This window comes from Eubalaena glacialis, chromosome 4 (assembly GCF_028564815.1).
Source record: "Eubalaena glacialis isolate mEubGla1 chromosome 4, mEubGla1.1.hap2.+ XY, whole genome shotgun sequence".
Classification (NCBI taxonomy): Eukaryota; Metazoa; Chordata; class Mammalia; order Artiodactyla; family Balaenidae; genus Eubalaena; species Eubalaena glacialis.
In genome coordinates this window covers 181259591-181277669 of record NC_083719.1, presented here as the reverse complement: position 1 = coordinate 181277669, position 18079 = coordinate 181259591, and the positions used below count along the sequence as shown (strand labels likewise).

Sequence of the window (18079 nt, the reverse complement as noted above, 5' to 3'; positions counted from 1 at the left end):
AGCAACCTAAGTGTCCATCAAAAGATGAATGGATAAAGAAGATGTGCCATATATATATACATATATATATATATATACAAATATATATATACATACGTACACACACACAATGGAATACTACTCAACCATAAAAAAGAATGAAATTTTGCCATTTGCAGCTACATGGATGGACTTGGAGGGCATTATGCTAAGTGAAATAAGTCAGACCGAGAAAGACAAACACTGTATGATATCACTTATATGTGGAATCTAAAAAATACAACAAATTAGTGAATACAACAAAAAAAGAAACAGACTCACAATATAGAGAACTAGTGGTTACCAGTGGGGAGAGGAAGGGGAGGGGCAATATAAGGGTGGGGGAGTGGGAGGTACAAACTATTGGATGTAAGATAGGTTACAGGGATATATTGTACAACACAGGGAAAATATCTAATATTTTGCAATAATTATCAATGGGAAGTAACCATTAAAATTTGTATAAAAAATACAAATCCACAGCTAACATCATACTCAATGGTGAAAAGCTGAAAGCATTTCCTCTAAGATCAGGAACAAGACAAGGATGCCCACTCTTGTCACTTTTATTCAACATAGTTTTGGAAGTCCTAGCCACAGCAATCAGAGAAGAAAAAGAAATGAAAGGAATCCAAATTGGAAAAGACATAGTAAAACTGTCACTGTTTGCTGATGACATGATACCATACACAGAAAACATTAAAGACGTTACCAGAAAAATTGTATAAAAAATTAAAATAGGGCTTCCCTGGTGGCGCAGTGGTTGAGAATCTGCCTGCCAATGCAGGGGACATGGGTTCGAGCCCTGGTCTGGGAAGATCCCACATGCCGCGGAGCAACTGGGCCCGTGCGCCACAACTACTGAGCCTGCGCGTCTGGAGCCTGTGCTCCGCAACGAGAGAGGCCGCGATAGTGAGAGGCCCGTGCACCGTGATGAAGAGTGGCCCCCACTTGCCGCAACTAGAGAAAGCCCTAGCACAGAGACGAAGACCCAACACAGCCAAAAATAAATATTAAATAAATAAATAAATTAAAATGCAATAAAAATTTTTTTAAAAAATAAATAAATAAAAAATAAAAATAATTTTTTTTTTTTTTTTTTTTTTTGCAGAAGAAAAAAGAAATTCTGAAACTCCTTCCTCTGGCTGAACAAATAAGCAAATATATTATGGTTAATGAGAACCACATTTCTCACAGTTGGAGAAAAGGTGTTACAAATAAGGAAAGGGGAAAGGCTAGGGACTTCCCTGGCAGTCCAGTGGTTAAGACTCTGAGCTTCCACTGCAGGGGTCATGGGTTCGATCCCTGGTCAGGGAACTAAGACCCCACAAGCCGTGTGGTGAAGCCAAAATAAAAGGGGTGGGGGAGGAGGAAGACCAGAATGAACTCTGTGATGTTGGACTACAAGTAGGGTATCAATATGAACTCATGGTTTGTTTTTTTTTTCTTGCATAATTTTTTTTAAATTCTTTTAAAATTTATTTATTTATTTATGGCTGTGTTGGGTCTTCATTTCTGTGCGAGGGCTTTCTCTAGTTGCGGCAAGTGGGGACCACTCTTCATCACGGTGCGCGGGCCTCTCACTATCGCGGCCTCTCTTGTTGCGGAGCACAGGCTCCAGATGTGCAGGCTCAGTAATTGTGGCTCACGGGCCTAGTTGCTCCGCGGCATGTGGGATCTTCCCAGACCAGGGCTCAAACCCATGTCCCCTGCATTGGCAGGCAGATTCTCAACCACTACGCCACCAGGGAAGCCCTTGCATAATTTTAATAATACATTAACACCCTCAGTCACTTCAATACCAGAGCCAAGTGATTTGCAGAGCTAAGGCTATCTCAGAAATGTTCATGTCGATCTGCCATGATTTTACCCCCATAAAAGGCAAAATCAAAAATGATCAACACAGATTTTCTTTCAGCAGGATTATGTCAGTACTTCCACGAAAACGGAGCACTGTAATTGCAACCTGCTTTGAACTCATGGTTTTTAATATATGTGTACAGATAAGTAGATACAGAAATACAGACATATAGTATGTCTATGTATGCCTATTTGTACACACGCATGTGTTTCCGAGCTCTGTCTCCCAAGAAGACCTAGAACAATGGACCCAGCAATATCAAAGCACACCTAAACCACAAGATACCAAAATTAGTGGATAAAAGTTTGATGACAAAGGGAATATTTTCTAACTCCCAACGTTATCTCCTCGCAAGATATTTATTCATTACAAAGAGGAAAAGACTCACGTTGCAATGGAGTAAGCTGGTGGGCACCACCTTAACCAGATAACTGCGATTAACGCCAACAATAATAGACATAGCGACATTACGTAACCTTTGAGATGAGGCACTGGGAAGTATGCAACACCACTTCTGTGGTATTTTTGCCAAAAAGGATAACCTCAATCTAATCAAGAGAAAAAAAAACACACCAGATAAACTCAATCTGAGGGACAGTCTACAGAAAAATTGACCATCACTCATCAAAAATGTCAAGAGCATGAAAGACAGGACAAGACTAAACCCTCACAGACTGGAGGAAACTAAAGAATGACAATTAAATGCTTTGTGACATCCTGAGCCAGGAAAAGGACCGAATAAGGTCTGTAGTTGGGTTAATAATAGTGTATCAATGTGATGTTCCCTGGTTTGATCATTATACTGTGGTCCATAAGATGTTAACCCTGGAGGAAGGTGGATGAAGAGTATTTAGGAACTTGTGTATTTTCCCCAACTTCTCTTGTAAGTCTTAAAATCATTTCAAAGTACAGAGTAAAATAAATAAATGCATCCAGCACTTCTTTAACTCATAACTTTTATCTCAATGCAAAGTTTCTATTGAGTTTGTGCCTTTAGTGGTTTCTCCACCAGCTGAGCTCCAAGGTAGAGACTCAGGTGTAATTTATTTGGGACATGACCCTGGGAAGCATGACAAAGGCAGTGCGGATGTGAGAAATGGAAGGGAAGGGAACAAATAATGAGGATGTTAATAAGGAAGTAATGATGGTGGGCAACTGAGGCTGAAGACTTTGCCTCAGAGTCCTCCTTCCAGAAGGATAAGTGAGCTAGAGTATTTAACCATTAACTCTGATCAGTCATTGGAGATGTGGTGGCATCATCATTCTTGGGCATTCCTGGCTGCCTTGTACGTGGCGTGGGCAGGGAGGACTCTGATGGTCAGGAAAAGTCTTTAGGTGGCCAAGTGTCTCAGATGCTGGGCATTGGATGTGTGGGGGCTGGTACACCCAGGAACATGCATCAGTCAGCTTAGGTTGCATTGCAGTAACAAACAATCCCAAAACAGCTTAGAACAACAAAAGGTATTGCTTGCTTATATGACAGGTCTGTGAGGGTGGGCTTCTGATATTCCCAGCCATATGTGAGTCTGGGGTATCGTTCCTTCTAAAGCTCTTGAGTGGTTCTTTCTTGGCCTCATATAATTTCTCCCCATGCATGTACCAATCAAAACTCCACCAAAGATTGAATGGGGGGGGACTCCCCTGGTGGCGCAGTGGTTAAGAATCCACCTGCCAATGCAGGGGACGTGGTTCAGTCCCTGGTCCGGGAAGATCCCACATGCTGCGGAGCAACTAAGCCCGTGCATCACAACTACTGAGCCTGAGCTCTAGAGCCCATGAGCCACAACTACTGAAGTCCTTGCATTCTAGGGTCCGCGTGCCGCAACTACTGAAGCCCGCGCACCTAGAGTCTGTGCTCCGCAACAAGAGAAGCCACCACAATGAGAAGCCCGCGCACCACAAGAAGAGTAGCCCCCGCTCGCCGCAACTAGAGAAAGCCCAAGCACAGCAATGACAACCCAATGCAGCGCCCCCCCCACCAAAAAAAAGATTGAATGGGGACCGTCAGCAGATTCTTAGAGCTCTCTCTATTCAGTTCTCTCTTCTTGGGACTCTGTCTGTTGAATTCTAGCCTTTCCAGCCTGCCTGAATTACCAACTCTATCTCCTTAAGCCAGTGAGAACTCAGAGCTCTGCTTGGGTTTACCTTCCCTGCACTGCAAACTGGAAACTCCTTCCAGGCAGTCAGCTGGGCCAATTGTAGGGCTCACCTTGTTTCTCCCCTTTCAAGGACCACTGCATTACACTTATCTCCAGAAACTGAAAATAATTCTTTCATTTACTTTGTCCAGTTTCTCACTTACTTCAACCAGGAGCTGGTACCGCATCTTGGCTGGAAATTATCATGGGGATCTCTTAATTCTGTCTTTACAAACACAAGCTGGTAAATAGGAATTATAATAATTACTGGAGGGATTTTTCTTGAGAAAAGCCATTCCAGCATTCACTGAATTTGGACAGTGTGATTCCTGGATCATTTTTGTTTTCAACACAGTTCAACGGTTTCCATTTTTTCCCCCTTTGTCCCCTTTTATTTCACTGGAATTATTTTTAATAATCAGTTATGCTAGCCTCATAGAATGAGCTAGGAAGAATTCTCTCCTCTACATGCCAGGTGCATGGCTGGGAGCCGAGGTTCTGGAATTCCTCTGTGGGCAAGTTAATAAGAATCTGCTACACTATGCCACAAATAGCAAATACACCCCAACATCTCAGCAATGTAACACAACACAGTCATGGCCAAAACACGCTCTTGCAAAACTGTTGCAGATCAGAGAAGCTATCTTGCATCCAAGTTGCAATTGTGGGTTCCCGCGTTGGCAAGGGGAGAGAAGAGTGTGCAGGGAGGTGACCACCAATCGTTCTTAAATGTCCCAGTCTGGAAATGACATGGTCAATCTAGTCTCAGCCCATCTATTTACCAGGCGTGTTTCTGATGCACTGCTTGAAATGAGTCCCATGAGCCCAACCTGAATTTGGTTCAGTTCCCCCAGACGCAGGCCTTAAGACAAGGATTTCAGTACAAGAGGTTGATTTGTTGTGTCATCCTCAGAGGGCACTAGGAGAGAAGGGAAGGAAGCCATAAGAAAGCATTATTTTTTTAAAATTTTTATTTATTTTTTGGCTGCATTGGGTCTTCGTTGCTGCACGTGGGCTTTCTCTAGATGCGGCGAGCAGGGGCTACTCTTCATTGCTGTGCGTGGGCTTCTCATTGCGGTGGCTTCTCTTGTTGCGGAGCACAGGCTCTAGGTGTGCGGGCTTCAGTAGTTGCAGCTCACGGGCTCAGTGGTTGCAGCACGTGGGCCCTAGAGTGCGAGGGCTTCAGTAGTTGTGGCTCGCGGGCTCTAGAGCGCAGGCTCAGTAGTTGTGGCACATGGGCTTAGTTGCTCCATGGCATGTGGAATCTTCCCGGACCAGGGATCGAACCGTGTCCCCTGCATTGGCAGGCGTATTCTTAACCACTGTGCCACTAGGGAAACCCCAAGAAAGCATTATTGGCATTATTGAGCAGGTGGTTTATTCCTCTTGCTAACCTCTAAAAGCTCTGAAAAATGCCTCAGAGTTGTGTAAGTCAAGAGCAGAGAGAGTTGGCATATTACCCACCAACTCATTGAGATTTACCTCATACAGCACATCCATAAGAAGTACAACACGTGGTAGACAGAATAACATCCCCCCTAAAGATGCCCATGTCCTAATACCCAGGACTTATGAATAGTTTATGTTACATGGAAAAGCAGGAAGTAAGGTTGCAGGTAGAAATGAGGCCCCTAATCAGCTGATCTGAAAATTGTGAGATTAGACTGCATTATTCAGGTGGGCCCAATGTAATCACCGGGTCTTTTAAATGTGGAAGAGGGAGGGAATTCCTTGGTGGTCCAGTGGTTAGGGCTCCGTTCTTCCACTTCAGGGGGCACAGGTTCGATCCCTGGTCAGGGAACTAGATCCCACGTGCTGCAACTAAGACCCAGCGCAGCCAAATAAATAAATATTTAGAAAAAAAATTTATATGAAGAAAATCATAAAACTTTACTGAAGGACATTTTTAAAGTACCCAAATAGGGGAGGGAGGGTGGGGGAGGGTGGATTGGGAGTTTGGGGTTAGCAGATGAAAATTATTATATATAGAATGGATAAACAAGATCCTACTGTATAGCACAGGGAACTATATTCAATATCCTGTAATAAACCATAATGGAAAAGAATATGAATAAAAAATATATATGTATAAAATCACTTTCCTGTACACTGGAAACTAACACAACATTGTGAATCAACTATACTTCAATAAAATATATTTTGAAAAAATAAAGTACCTGAATAAATAATTGGTTCATGAATCAATGAACACATAGCTAGACAGACACATACATACCTATATGTATTGTATATATATACATATATGTATATATGTACATTCCCAACCAAAATTACAAACTGATTCAAAACTGTATCTGGGAAATAAAATACGCAGTAGTAGAGAAAAACATATTGAAAAAAGGCAATGTCCTAGTGTACATCAAACAGATTATCAAACTATAGTAACTGAAAAAAAAAAAACGATAGTTAACTGAAACAGTGGCAAAGGAACAAAAATAAGTTCAATGGGACACATAATGCAATGTATGACTTTATTAAGGGGATGTCATGGGGGGGCTGAGGGGGGCTGAGACCATCAATAGATGAAAAAAGATGGCCTGTAGCCTATGGTGGGATGGGTCTTAGAGGATAAGGGGGTCTCAGAATCTCCCTCAGGATCTCGAAGACCTCCGTACAGGAGGGGGATGGGAATTCACCAAAGGGAAAAACAGAAACGGGTGGGGCCTGAGAGAAACCAGCAGACCGCATGTCTCAGTCGCCAGGTCTCTGCGAACCAGGACAGGGTGGGGTCGGGGGGGAGGCAGTGACCCTCAGAGGGCTGGGCAGGGAGCCGAGGGCTTCTCACAGATCCAGGAGTTTTGTGTGCTACATTTGCCATCATTCCAGCCATCGTTGTACAATTCCACACAGTCCTCATCTTCGTGGTTGTTGGGTTCCCCTTTTTTCCAGAAGCTGTGAACCCCATGAGAGCTCTGAGCCCCCTACTCCACCCAGAGCCCACCCCCAGGCCCCCCTTTGGAGGAGCTGGTCCCTGGGCTTTGGCGGTAAATTGCCAAGTACCAGCCAGAGGGTGGTGAGGAGTTTGGAGGCAGGGTTTTGGAAATGTGGGTTAGGGTTGGAATCCACCTCCATTAGCATCAGCTCTGGCAAAGTTAAAATGCAGATTCTTGGGCCCTTACCCAGACTTATAGGATCCGAGGTCCCCACCACCACCACTCCCACCCCCAGAATGAAGGCAGGACTCTGCATCTTCACCAAGCGCCTCAGGTGATACTTTCTAGTCCCAGAGTCTGAGCAACCCTGCTTTGAAGGAGGGGCGTCCCTGCCCACACCCTCGGGCCATTGTCACTGGGAGGTCACCTGAGTTGGAGGGGGCTGTTGTCCACCCATTTCCAGGAACCCTCATTGTGGTGGTCACTGAGGCCAATCCAGGTGGGTTTATTATATCTGACATACCAAATCTTCAGGAATTTCTGGGGGTGGGGGTGGGGAGAGGGGTATCAGGAGGAAGATCCCTGAACACCACGCGTCCCATGTTTGCCCACGTTCCCATGGTCCCCTGCCTCCCATGGAAGTTCCTTTCACAGTCTAGCCTATAGCCCCTACTCCAGTTGTATGTGTTCACATGTGCATGGAGGCTGTGGATGTGTGTTAATATACATACATGTGTGGATATGTGTTAACTTGTGTCTCATTTGACATACATTATGTGTGGTCTCAAGGGTGCTCTGAATTCCTTTTCTGTCCAGACATGGACTCCTCTCAAACATGTTCTTCTCTCACTTGACCTTCCCGAGTCCCTTATGGTTCCTCCTCCAGGAAGTCTTCCCTGACTGCCTCTCACCTCTCACCCCCATCTACCCCGTGGACCTCCATCTCTCAGAGGGCAGAGGAGTGCAGCAGAAAGCTCTTTGCTGACCAGTCATATGGCCCAGCCCCAAGGGGAACCTTGCCCAGCCCACCTGCTCCTCAGGACTCTTGATGATCACCAGCTGGGCCCCAATGTCCTGACAGGCGGAGACAGCAGATTTCCAGTCACTCTGGGTCCAGGAGAATAAGTAGCAGCTTCCCTGGAAGAGTCCCCAGTTCCAAGGACAGGGACGGCACAGGCCAGCTGGGAAGGAGGAATGGGGTTGGGACAGAGAGGTCACTTGGCTCCTAGGCCCCAGACACCTGCATCAGATCTTGGGAACCTAGGGCCGGCCCCTGTGCTCAACTGTCAGCTCAGTCCCCAAGAAATCCATGAGAAAGATCCCAGCTCTGCCCTGCCCTCCTCAGCGTGGCAGCCATAGAAGGTGGGTCCCAGCCCCACCCGCAATCCTGTGACTTCCTCTTGACCTTGGCATGGGACCCTTACCCAGGGTGGCATTCATCCAGGTCAGGTGCTGCAGGATCTCCTCCAGGTTTGATTGCATCTGCCCCTGTGCAACATCAACTGGAGGGAGAGGGCCTCAATTATTAAGCACCTACTGTGTGCTTGGTGCAGAGAGGGCCCCATGACAACATTATGTATGGATCTCACAGGGACCTGAAGAGCCCATGACACAAACGAAAAAGTTGAGGCTTAGAGAGTGACTTGCCCAACATTGCCAGCCCCCAGGACCTCTTGCAGGGCTCCAATCCCCTCTCCCGCTCCTGCCCGTTCTCCTTCACCCCTGGTGGTGATGGCTGGTCCAAGGTCATGCTCCCTCGGAGCCCCATCCCCTCTCTGACTCCGGAACCCGGCGTCCAGCCCCTCATCCAGGCTGTTGTTCTCCTCGTGGTGGTCCCCCAAATCTCTCTGCAGGACCTGGATCCTGGAAACTACAACAGAGCAGAGAATTCCCCCTTTATGAGCGCCGACTCTGTACCTGACCCGGTGCCAAGTCCGGTTTCAAGGTCTCAGGGAAACTAAGCTCCCCACAGGGGAGGATGCACTGCATTTCACTTGAGGAAACAGGATCAGAGAGGGGGAGTACTGGTCCACGGTCACACAGAAGGTGACACAGAGCCCAAACGCCCCAGCCCTAGTAGGTCTGGGGAATGTGGAAAAGGGCAAAGACCACCCCAGAGAGAAAACCCAAAGGGACCCAGGACTCCAAACCCCCAGATGCTGACTCACCTTGAACCAGGGTGGTCAGCTGCAGCATGAAGAAACCCAGTGAGATGAAGAGCAGCAGGGGAAGCAGAGGGTTCCGGGTCAGACACCCTGCAGGACCAGCAGATGGGCAGAGCTTGGGGCTCAGGGGCAGACCCTGTCCCACCCCGCCCCCTAACCGCCCCCTTCCCCAACTGCCTGCTCCTGAACCAGCCACTCTGGTACCTGGTGAGCTCCTCAAACTGCATAAGAGTCCAGGGTGTCTCTCAGCCAATCTCTGGCCCCCAAATGTCTCCTCCTCTGAATAGGACAGAGCACATGCAGTTGAACTTGGAAGCCTGCTGAGCCCTCTCTCAGAACTGCAAGCTGGAGACCAGACCCTCCCCCTTCCCTGCAAGCTGAAGGTCAGGCCCCAGCACCCTCAGGACACTGGGGCCCTGTCATCCCACCATCACCCCAGACTGGGAGTCCAGCCTCACCGGAGCCACCTGGCTCCTTGGGGTTACACATCTCTGCCATCCTCCTTTCCTCTCTGCCCCTCTTTCTAACTCCTCTCTGGACTATGGTTTTTATAACCCCACGTATTTCCCTCTGTAGCCCTGCCTCAGATCTGTTCTTTCTCAACTCAGGAAGAATGAGGAACAGGATGGGGATAACGCTTCCTCTCAGAAAAATCCGGGGAGGGATAAAGCGCCTGACACAACTGAGAGGTCAGTTAGGATCAGGCAGAAGCTGTGCAGTCAACTTTGGCGCCAGAAGGCACTGTTCCAACCCCTATCCAGTCCTGGGACCTTCAGCCTCACATTCTCAGAGCCTCAGTTTCCTCAACTGTGAAATGGGACAATTACCCTGCCTCACACTGTAATTGTAAAGTTGAATACAGCGCACTAGTAATGGGTGTAAATTGCCTATTCTAATGATGAATACTCAGTAGTAACAGCACTTAAGCATGTGCCCACTGTTCCCCCTGGTGTGTGTTCTCCCTCACTGTAGCAAGTAATAAGCCCGGATTTGCTAACCACAGGTGTGTTCCTAGTGGTCTAACAGTTCTCACAATAGCCCTATGAGAAAGGTAGTTATTATTCTGCTTTACAGATGAGGAAACTGAGAAACAGAGAGGACAAGCAACTGCCTGAGGTCACGTAGCTCAAAAGCAGTGGGGCTGGGAGTTGACCCATGAGTCCCTGCTTAACCACTACACAAAGCAGTTACCTTTTCCCCCTTTGTAGTTACTAAGTATTTTGTAGAGAGTCACTTTGAAACTTTGTGTATTGAGCTTCCAATTTATTTCTGTATGGACCCTGGTCTCCTATCTTATGCAATTGGGTGTATGTTACAATCTTTTTTTTTTTTAATCTAAAGTGAGTCTCTTGGGGCTTCCCTGGTGGCGCAGTGGTTAAGAATCCGCCTGCCAATGCAGGGAACACAGGTTCAAGCCCTGGTCTGGGAAGATGCCACATGCCGCAACTAAGCCTGTGCACCACAACTACTGGAGTCCGCGTGCCTAGAGCCCATGCTCTGCAACAAGAGAAGCCACAGCAATGAGAAGCCTGTGCGCTGCAACAAAGAGTGGCCCCCCTCGCCACAACTAGAGAAAACCTGTGTGCAGCAACGAAGACCCAATGTAACTAAAAATAAATAAATAGAACAAATAAATTTATTTTAAAAAATAAAGTGAGTCTCTTGTAGACAGCATATAATTGGATCATCTTTTTTATTCATTCTGTCAATCTCTACCTTTTAATTGGATAATTTAACTCTTTTATATTTAATGTAATTACTGATAAGGTAGGGTTTCTATCTGCCATTTTGCTATTTGTTTTTCATCTGTCTTATTTCTTTTTCATTCCTCAGTTCCTTCGTTACTACTTTTCTCATGTTAAATAGATACTTCTTTTTTTTTAAATTGAAATATAGTGATTTACAATGTTGTATTAGTTTCTGGTGTACGTCAAAGTGATTCAGTACATATATATTCTTTTTTCATATTCTTTTCCATTATAGTTTATTACAAGATATTGAATGTACTTCCTTGTGCTATACAGTAAATCGTTGTTGTTTATCTATTTTATATATAGTAGTTTTTTATATAGTAGTTCACCCTCTCCAGCATTTTTTATTAATTAATTAATTTATTTATTTATTTTTGGCTGCGTTGGGTTTTCGTTGCTGCACACGGGCTTTCTCTAGTTGCAGCGAGCAGGGGCTACTCTTTGTTGCCGTGCACAGGCTTCTCATTGTGGTGGCTTCTCTCGTTGCAGAGCATGGTCTCTAGGATGCTCAGGCTTCAGTAGTTGTGGCATGGGCTTAGTTGCTCCGCAGCATAAGGGATCTTCCCTGACCAGGGCTCGAACCCATGTCCCCTGCATTGGTAGGCAGATTCTTAACCACTGCACCACCAGGGAATTCCTCCAGCATTTATTATTTGTAACTTTTTAAATTTATTTTTTGAATTATTTATTTATTTATTTATTTATTTATTTTGGCTGCACCAGATCTTAGTTGCAGCATGTGGGATCTTCATTGCGACATGTATTGCAGGATCAGTTCCCCGACCAGGGACTGAACCCTGGCCCCCTGCATTGGGAGCTCAGAGTCTTACCCACTGGACCACCAAGGAGGTCCCCTGTAAATTTTTAATGGTGGCTATTCTGACCGGTGTGAGGTGGTACCTCACTGTAGTTTTGGTTTGCATTTCTCTAATAATTAGCAATGTTGAGCATATTTTCATGTGCCTATTGGCCATCTGTGCGTCTTCTTTGGAGGAATGTCTATTTAGTTCTTCTGCCCATTTTTTTTAATTCTCTTGTCCTTTTATTTAACCAGTTTTTTTTTAAAAATAGATCTTTATTGGAGTATAATTGCTTCACAATACTGTGTTAGTTTCTGTTGTACATCAAAGTGAATCAGCCATATGCATACATATGTCCCCATATCCCCTCCCTCTTGAGCCTCCCTCTCATCCTCCCTATCCCACCCCTCTCGGTCATCGCAAACACCGAGCTGATCTCCCTGTGCTATGCTGCTGCTTCCAACTAGCTAAATATTTTACATTCAGTAGTGTATATATGTCGATGCTACTCTCACTTCGCCCCAGCTTCCCCCTCCCACCCCGTGTCCTCAAGTCCATTCTCTATGTCTACATCTTTATTCCTGCCCTGCAACTAGGTTCATCAGTGCCTTTTTTTTTTTTTTTTTTAGATTCCATATATATGCGTTAGCATACAGCATTTGTTTTTCTCTTTCTGACTTACTTCACTCTGTATGACAGACTCTAGGTCCATCCACCTCACTACAAATAACTCAAAAATATAGAACACCTCATGAATTTGCGTGTCATCCTTGCGCAGTGGCCATGTTAATCTTCTCTGTATCGTCCCAATTTTAGTATATGTGCTGCCAAAGCGAGCACTTCTGCCCATTTGTTGATTGGGTTGTTTTGTTGTTGTTGTTGAGTTGTATGAGCTGTTTGTATATTTTGGAACTTAAGCCCTTGTCGGTCGTATCATTTACAAATATTTTCTCCCTAGTTGTAGGTTGTATTTTCGTTTTGTTTATGGTTTCCTTAGCTGTGCAAAAGTTTATGAGTTTGATTAGGTCCCATTTGTTTATTTTTGCTTTTATTTCTTTTGCCTTGGTAGACTGACCTAAGGAAACATTGGTACAATTTATGTCAGAGAATGTTTTGCCTATGCTCTCTTCTAGGAGTTTTATGGTGTCATGTCTTATATTTAAGTTTTTAAACCATTTTGAGTTTATTTTTGTGTAGGGTGTGAGGGTGTGTTCTAACTTCATTGATTTACATGTGGCTGTCCAGCTTTCCCAACACCACTTGCTAAAGAGACTGTCTTTTCTTCATTATATATTCTTGCCTCCTTTGTCAAACAGTAATTGACCGTAGGTGTGTGGGTTTGTTTCTGGGCTCTCTATTCTGTTCCATTGATCCTTTTGTCTGTTTCTGTGCCAATACCATGCTGTTTGATTACTGTAGCTTTGTAGTATTGTCTGAAGTCTGGAAGGGTTATGCCTCCAGCTTTGTTCTTTTTCCTCAAGATTGCTTTGGCAATTCTGGTTTTTTTAAGGTTTCATATAAATGTTAGGATTATTTCTACTAGTTCTGTGGAAAATGTCATGGGTAGTATGAGAGGGATCACATTAAATCTGTAGGTTGCTTTGGGTAGTATGGCCATTTTAATCAATATTAATTCTTCCAATCCAAGAGCATGGGATATCTTTCTATCTCTTTGAATCATTTTCAGTTTCCTTTTTCAATGTTGTATAGTTCTCAGCTTATAAGTCTTTCACTTCCTTGGTCAGGTTAATTCCTAAGAACTTCATTTTATTTTGTTGTTGTTGCAGTTTAAAAAGAGATTTTTTTAACTTTTCCTTTTTGATATTTCATTGTTAGTGTAAAGAAATACAACAGATTTCTGTATGTTAATCTTGTATCCTGCTATCTTGCTGAATATGTTTATCAGTTCTAGTAGTTTTTGTGTGGAGTCTTTAGGGTTTTCTATTAAATAGATATTTTCTAGTGTATCATTTTAAATCTCTTGTTTCTTTTACTATATATTTTTGACTTATTTTCTTAGTGGTTGCCCTGGGGTTTACTATTAACATTGTTAATTTATAACAATCTAGTTCAGAGTAATATCAACTTAATTTTAATAATATACAAAACTTTGCTCCTATTTAGTTCAATTTCCGCCTTCTTTTGTGCAGCTGTTATCACAAATTACATCTTTATACACATGTCCCCATCAACTTAGATTTCTAATGATTGCATTAAACAGTTGTTTTTTAAATCAGATGTAGGAAAAAAGGAGTTGCAAACCAAAAATACATGTATACTATCTTTTATATTTACCTGTGTCATTACCTTTGTTGGTGCTTTTTATTTCTTCATGTGGATTTGAGTTACCATCTAGTGTTCTTTCATTTCATCCTGAAATACTCCTTTCATTTCTTTTATTGTGGGAAAATACATGTAACATAGATTTTACCATGTGAACCATACAGTTCAGTAGCATTCAGTACATTCATAATGTTGTCAATTTTGTGCAACCATCACCAATATCTAGTTTCAGAACATTTTCATCACCCCAAAAGGAAACCCCATACCCATTAAGCAGTCCCCACCTCCCCCCAGAGCCAGAAACCACTAATCTACTTTCTGTCTCTATGGATTTACCTATTCTGGATTTACCTATTTCATATATATGGAATCATACAACACCCTTTTGTGTCTGGCTTCTTTTGCTTAGCATAATGTTTTCAAGGCTCATGCATGATGTGACATTTATCAGTACTGTATTCCTGTCTATGGTTGAATGAAGTAGTTTTGCTGGATATAGAATCTTTGATTGACAGGTTTTTTTCTTTCAGCATTTCAAATATGTCTTCCCACTGCCTTCTGGCCTCCACAGTTTCTGATGAGAAATACACTGTTAATCTAATTGAGGATCACTTGTACAAAGTGAGACATTTTTCTCTTGCTGTGTTCAAGATTCTCTTTGTCTTTGAACAGTTTGATTATTATGTGTCTAAGTGTGGATCTCTTTGAATTTATCCTCCTTGGAGTTCATTTAGCTTCTGGATATGTAGCCTAACATTTTCATCAAATGTTGGATGTTTTCAAATGTTATTTCTTCAAACATTCTTTCTGTCCCTTTCTGTCCTTATTCTCCTTCTGACACTCCCATTATGCATATGTTGGTATGCTTGCTGGTGTTCCACATGTCTCTGATGCTCTGTTAATTTTTTTTCTGTTCCTCAGACTGGATAATCTCAATGGATCCATTTTCATTTTTTGCTGATACTTCCTTCTACCTACTCAAATCAATAGCAATTTGCCCTCTAGTAAAATTTTCATTTCAGTTATTGTACTTTTATTTATTTATTTATTTATTTTTGACTGCATTGGGTCTTCATTGCTGTACGTGGGTTTTCTCTAGTTGCAGCGAGCGGGGGCTACCCTTCCTTGTGGTGTGCGGGCTTCTCATTGAGGTGGCTTCTCTTGTTTCAGAGCTCAGGCTCTAAGCACACAGGCTTTGGTAGTTGTGGCACGCAGGCTCAGTAGTTGTGGTGCATGGGCTTAGTTGCTCTGTGGTATGTGGGATCTTCCCAGACCAGGGCTCAAACCCGTGTCCCCTGCATTGGCAGGTGGATTCTTAACCAGTGTGCCACAAGGGAAGTCCCTGTACTTTTTAACCCCAGAATGGTCTACATTGTTCCTTTTTATAATTTCTATCTCTTTATTGATATTCTCTAGTTAGTGATACATTATTCTCATACTTCTCTAGTTTATTAAATATGATTTACTTTTGCTCATTGATCACTTTAAAAACAGCTGATTTGAAGTCTTTGTCTAGTAACCAATATCTGGACTTTCTCAGGGACGGTTTCTATTCACTTTTTTCATGTGTATGGGTAATATTTTCTGGTTTCTTTGTATTTCTCATAATTTTTTGCTGAAAACTGGACATTTCAAATGCAAGCATGCCTCATTTTATGGTGCTTCACTTTATTAGGCTTTGCGATAATGCATTTTTTTACAATTGAAGGTTTTTGGCAACTCTAAGTTGTCAGATGATGATTAGTAATTTTTAGCAATAAAGTATTTTTAATTAAGGTATGTACAGTGTTCTTTTAGACATAATGCTATTGCACACTTAATAGACTACAATATAGTGTAAACATAACTTTTATATGCACTGGGAAACCAAAAAATTTATGTGGCTTGCTTTATTTCAATATTTGCTTTATTGTGCTAGTCTGGAACCAAACCCAAAATATCTCTCAGGTATGCCTTGTAATATAATATGGCAACTATGGAAATTAGATTCTACCTCCTCCTGAAGGTTTGTTACCATTGCTGTTTTTCCATAGTAGTTGTTTTTTTGTTTATTTAATGACTTTTCTGAACTAATTCTGCAGTCTCTATTCTCTGTCATGTACGGTTACTAAAATCTCTACTTAGCTTGGTGCTTAGCTAGTGATTGAACAGACTTCCTTGAAAACCTGAAACTAAAAGTCCCCCAGTCTTCACCCAAGATCTCTGTGTGTTTAGACACAACTTCAACACTCAGCCAGGAAGATTACAACTCTGCCTTCGCCTCCCCTTCCTGCTTTCTCAGAGCCTCAAAGTCTGCCAGAATTAAGAGCTTAGCACCTTTTCAGATCTTTCCTGGGTATGCACACAGCCCTCCACATGCATGTGGCCTTCCAGATTCCCAGGGTATGTTGGAACTTGTCAAAGTCCCTAGGGACATCTCATTCCTTAACGTTTCCTTTTAAGACTTTTTAGTTAAGCTATTATTTACCCCCAACTGTTATCCATCACCTCAGGCAGCTGTGTTGTTAAAGCATTTGACAGGTGCTCCCTGCGGAGAGGTTTTTAGCATTGGGCAAGTTCAAGTGAGGTCAATTAAAGACAAGCTGTTTCAGTGTGGTCTTCTGGGGAACCACTAGACAGATCAGATAATTACTCTTCCTTGGGAATGAGGCTTTGTAAGAGCTCCTTACAAAGAAGGAGAACTTTGTAAGTTCTCCTTCTGTAAGAAGAAGAACTCTGTTCTTCTTCTTCAGTACCAGGAATGTGGGCTGTTATTTTTTAAGGCTATTTCTTTTTTTTTAATATTTTTCTTTTCTTTTTTTCTTCTTTCCTTCTTCCTTTCTTTCTTTCTTCCTTCCTTTCTGGCTGCGTTGGGTCTTCGTTGCTGTGCACGGGCTTTCTCTAGTTGCGGTGAGTGGGAGCCACTCTTCACTGCGGTGCGAGGGCTTCCCATTTGGGTGGCTTCTTTTGTTGCAGAGCACGGGCTCTAGGCACGCGGGCTTCAGTAGTCGTGGCACCTGGGCTCAGTAGCTGTGGCTCAAGAGCTCTAGACCACAGGCTCAGTAGTTGTGGCACACGGGCTTAGTTGCTCTGCGGCATGTGGGATCTTCCCGGACCAGGGCTCGAACCTGTGTCCCCTGCATTGGCAGGAGGATTCTTTACCACTGTGCCACCAGGGAAGTCCCAAGGCTATTTCTTTTTTTTAAATTTATTTTATTGAAGTATAGTTGATTTACGGTGTTGTGTTAATTTCTACTGTACAGCAAAGTGATTCAATTATACATATATATACATTCTTTTTCATATTCTTTTCCATTATGGTTTATCACAGGATATTGAATATAGTTCCCTGTGCTGTACAGTAGGACTTTGTTGTTTATCCATTCTCTATATAATAGTTTGCATCTACTAGTCCCAAACTTCCAATCCATTCCCCCCGACCCCCACCCCTTGGCAACCACAAGTCAGTTCTCTATGTCTGTGAGTCTGTAAGGCTATTTCTGAGTTGGAGAGTGGGGAATGGGACTAGGGTACGTTAAAATTCCACCACGCTCATTGTTCTTTACTGAGATTCAGGCTTGACTAAATACTCCCTGAATTACTGTACGCTTTTGGTTGATTGCCAGAGTTCTAAAAGTGTTGATTCTGACAAATTCTGTGGTTTTTTTCATTGTTTTTATGGAAAGGCAAATTTTACTCGCCATTTCTGCTGACATTCCTTTTTTCCTTTCTGTTTTTTGATGCTTAAATTTTCTTTGATTTGGCCAGTGGAAGCCTTTCATGCTGGCTTCTGTGTCCTTTTGACATGTGCCTATCAGTTTTTTGCTGAACAGACTTTCCTTGTCTGAACCCTGGAATCAACCATTTTTCCAAAGAGCCCTGGTTGCTTTTAAGTGGAGAATGGCATTCAGAAACCAAGACCTGAGTATTAAGTATGCTCATTATTATTGGGGGTGTCACTTATCCCAGGACTTCTGAGTAGGCAGATGAGAAAACACACACAGACACACACACACATTTATTTCTCTATATATTTTGAAAACCATGAGTTCACACCAACACCTCCCATTAAATACAATAAGGTTCATTCTAACTTTCCCTTCATTCACTTTTTTTTTTTTTTTTTTTGGCCACACAGCTTGCAGCATCTCAGTTCCCCAAGCAGGGACTGAACCCTGGGCATGGCAGTG

At 43.2% G+C, this 18079-nt stretch overlaps 1 protein-coding gene and 2 non-coding genes across 3 annotated transcripts; all 3 read right to left on the bottom strand.

The window, feature by feature from the left end:
- Positions 1 to 1857: 1857 nt before the first annotated feature.
- On the bottom strand, positions 1858 to 1991 carry LOC133091609 (small nucleolar RNA SNORA69). Its single transcript, XR_009700943.1, has one exon. It is a non-coding gene; the product is annotated as a small nucleolar RNA SNORA69 (small nucleolar RNA).
- Positions 1992 to 6788: 4797 nt separating this feature from the next.
- Positions 6789 to 9574, bottom strand: CD209 (CD209 molecule). Its single transcript, XM_061188819.1, has 8 exons — positions 9535 to 9574; positions 9281 to 9355; positions 9080 to 9166; positions 8692 to 8781; positions 8336 to 8428; positions 7941 to 8092; positions 7339 to 7451; positions 6789 to 6930 (listed from the first exon to the last, which is right to left on the bottom strand). Exons 1-8 carry the CDS (start codon positions 9572 to 9574, stop codon positions 6789 to 6791), a joined length of 792 nt encoding a protein of 263 aa, XP_061044802.1.
- Positions 9575 to 12360: 2786 nt separating this feature from the next.
- LOC133091670 (U6 spliceosomal RNA) lies at positions 12361 to 12467 on the bottom strand. The gene has a single exon (XR_009700994.1). It is a non-coding gene; the product is annotated as a U6 spliceosomal RNA (small nuclear RNA).
- Positions 12468 to 18079: the final 5612 nt, after the last annotated feature.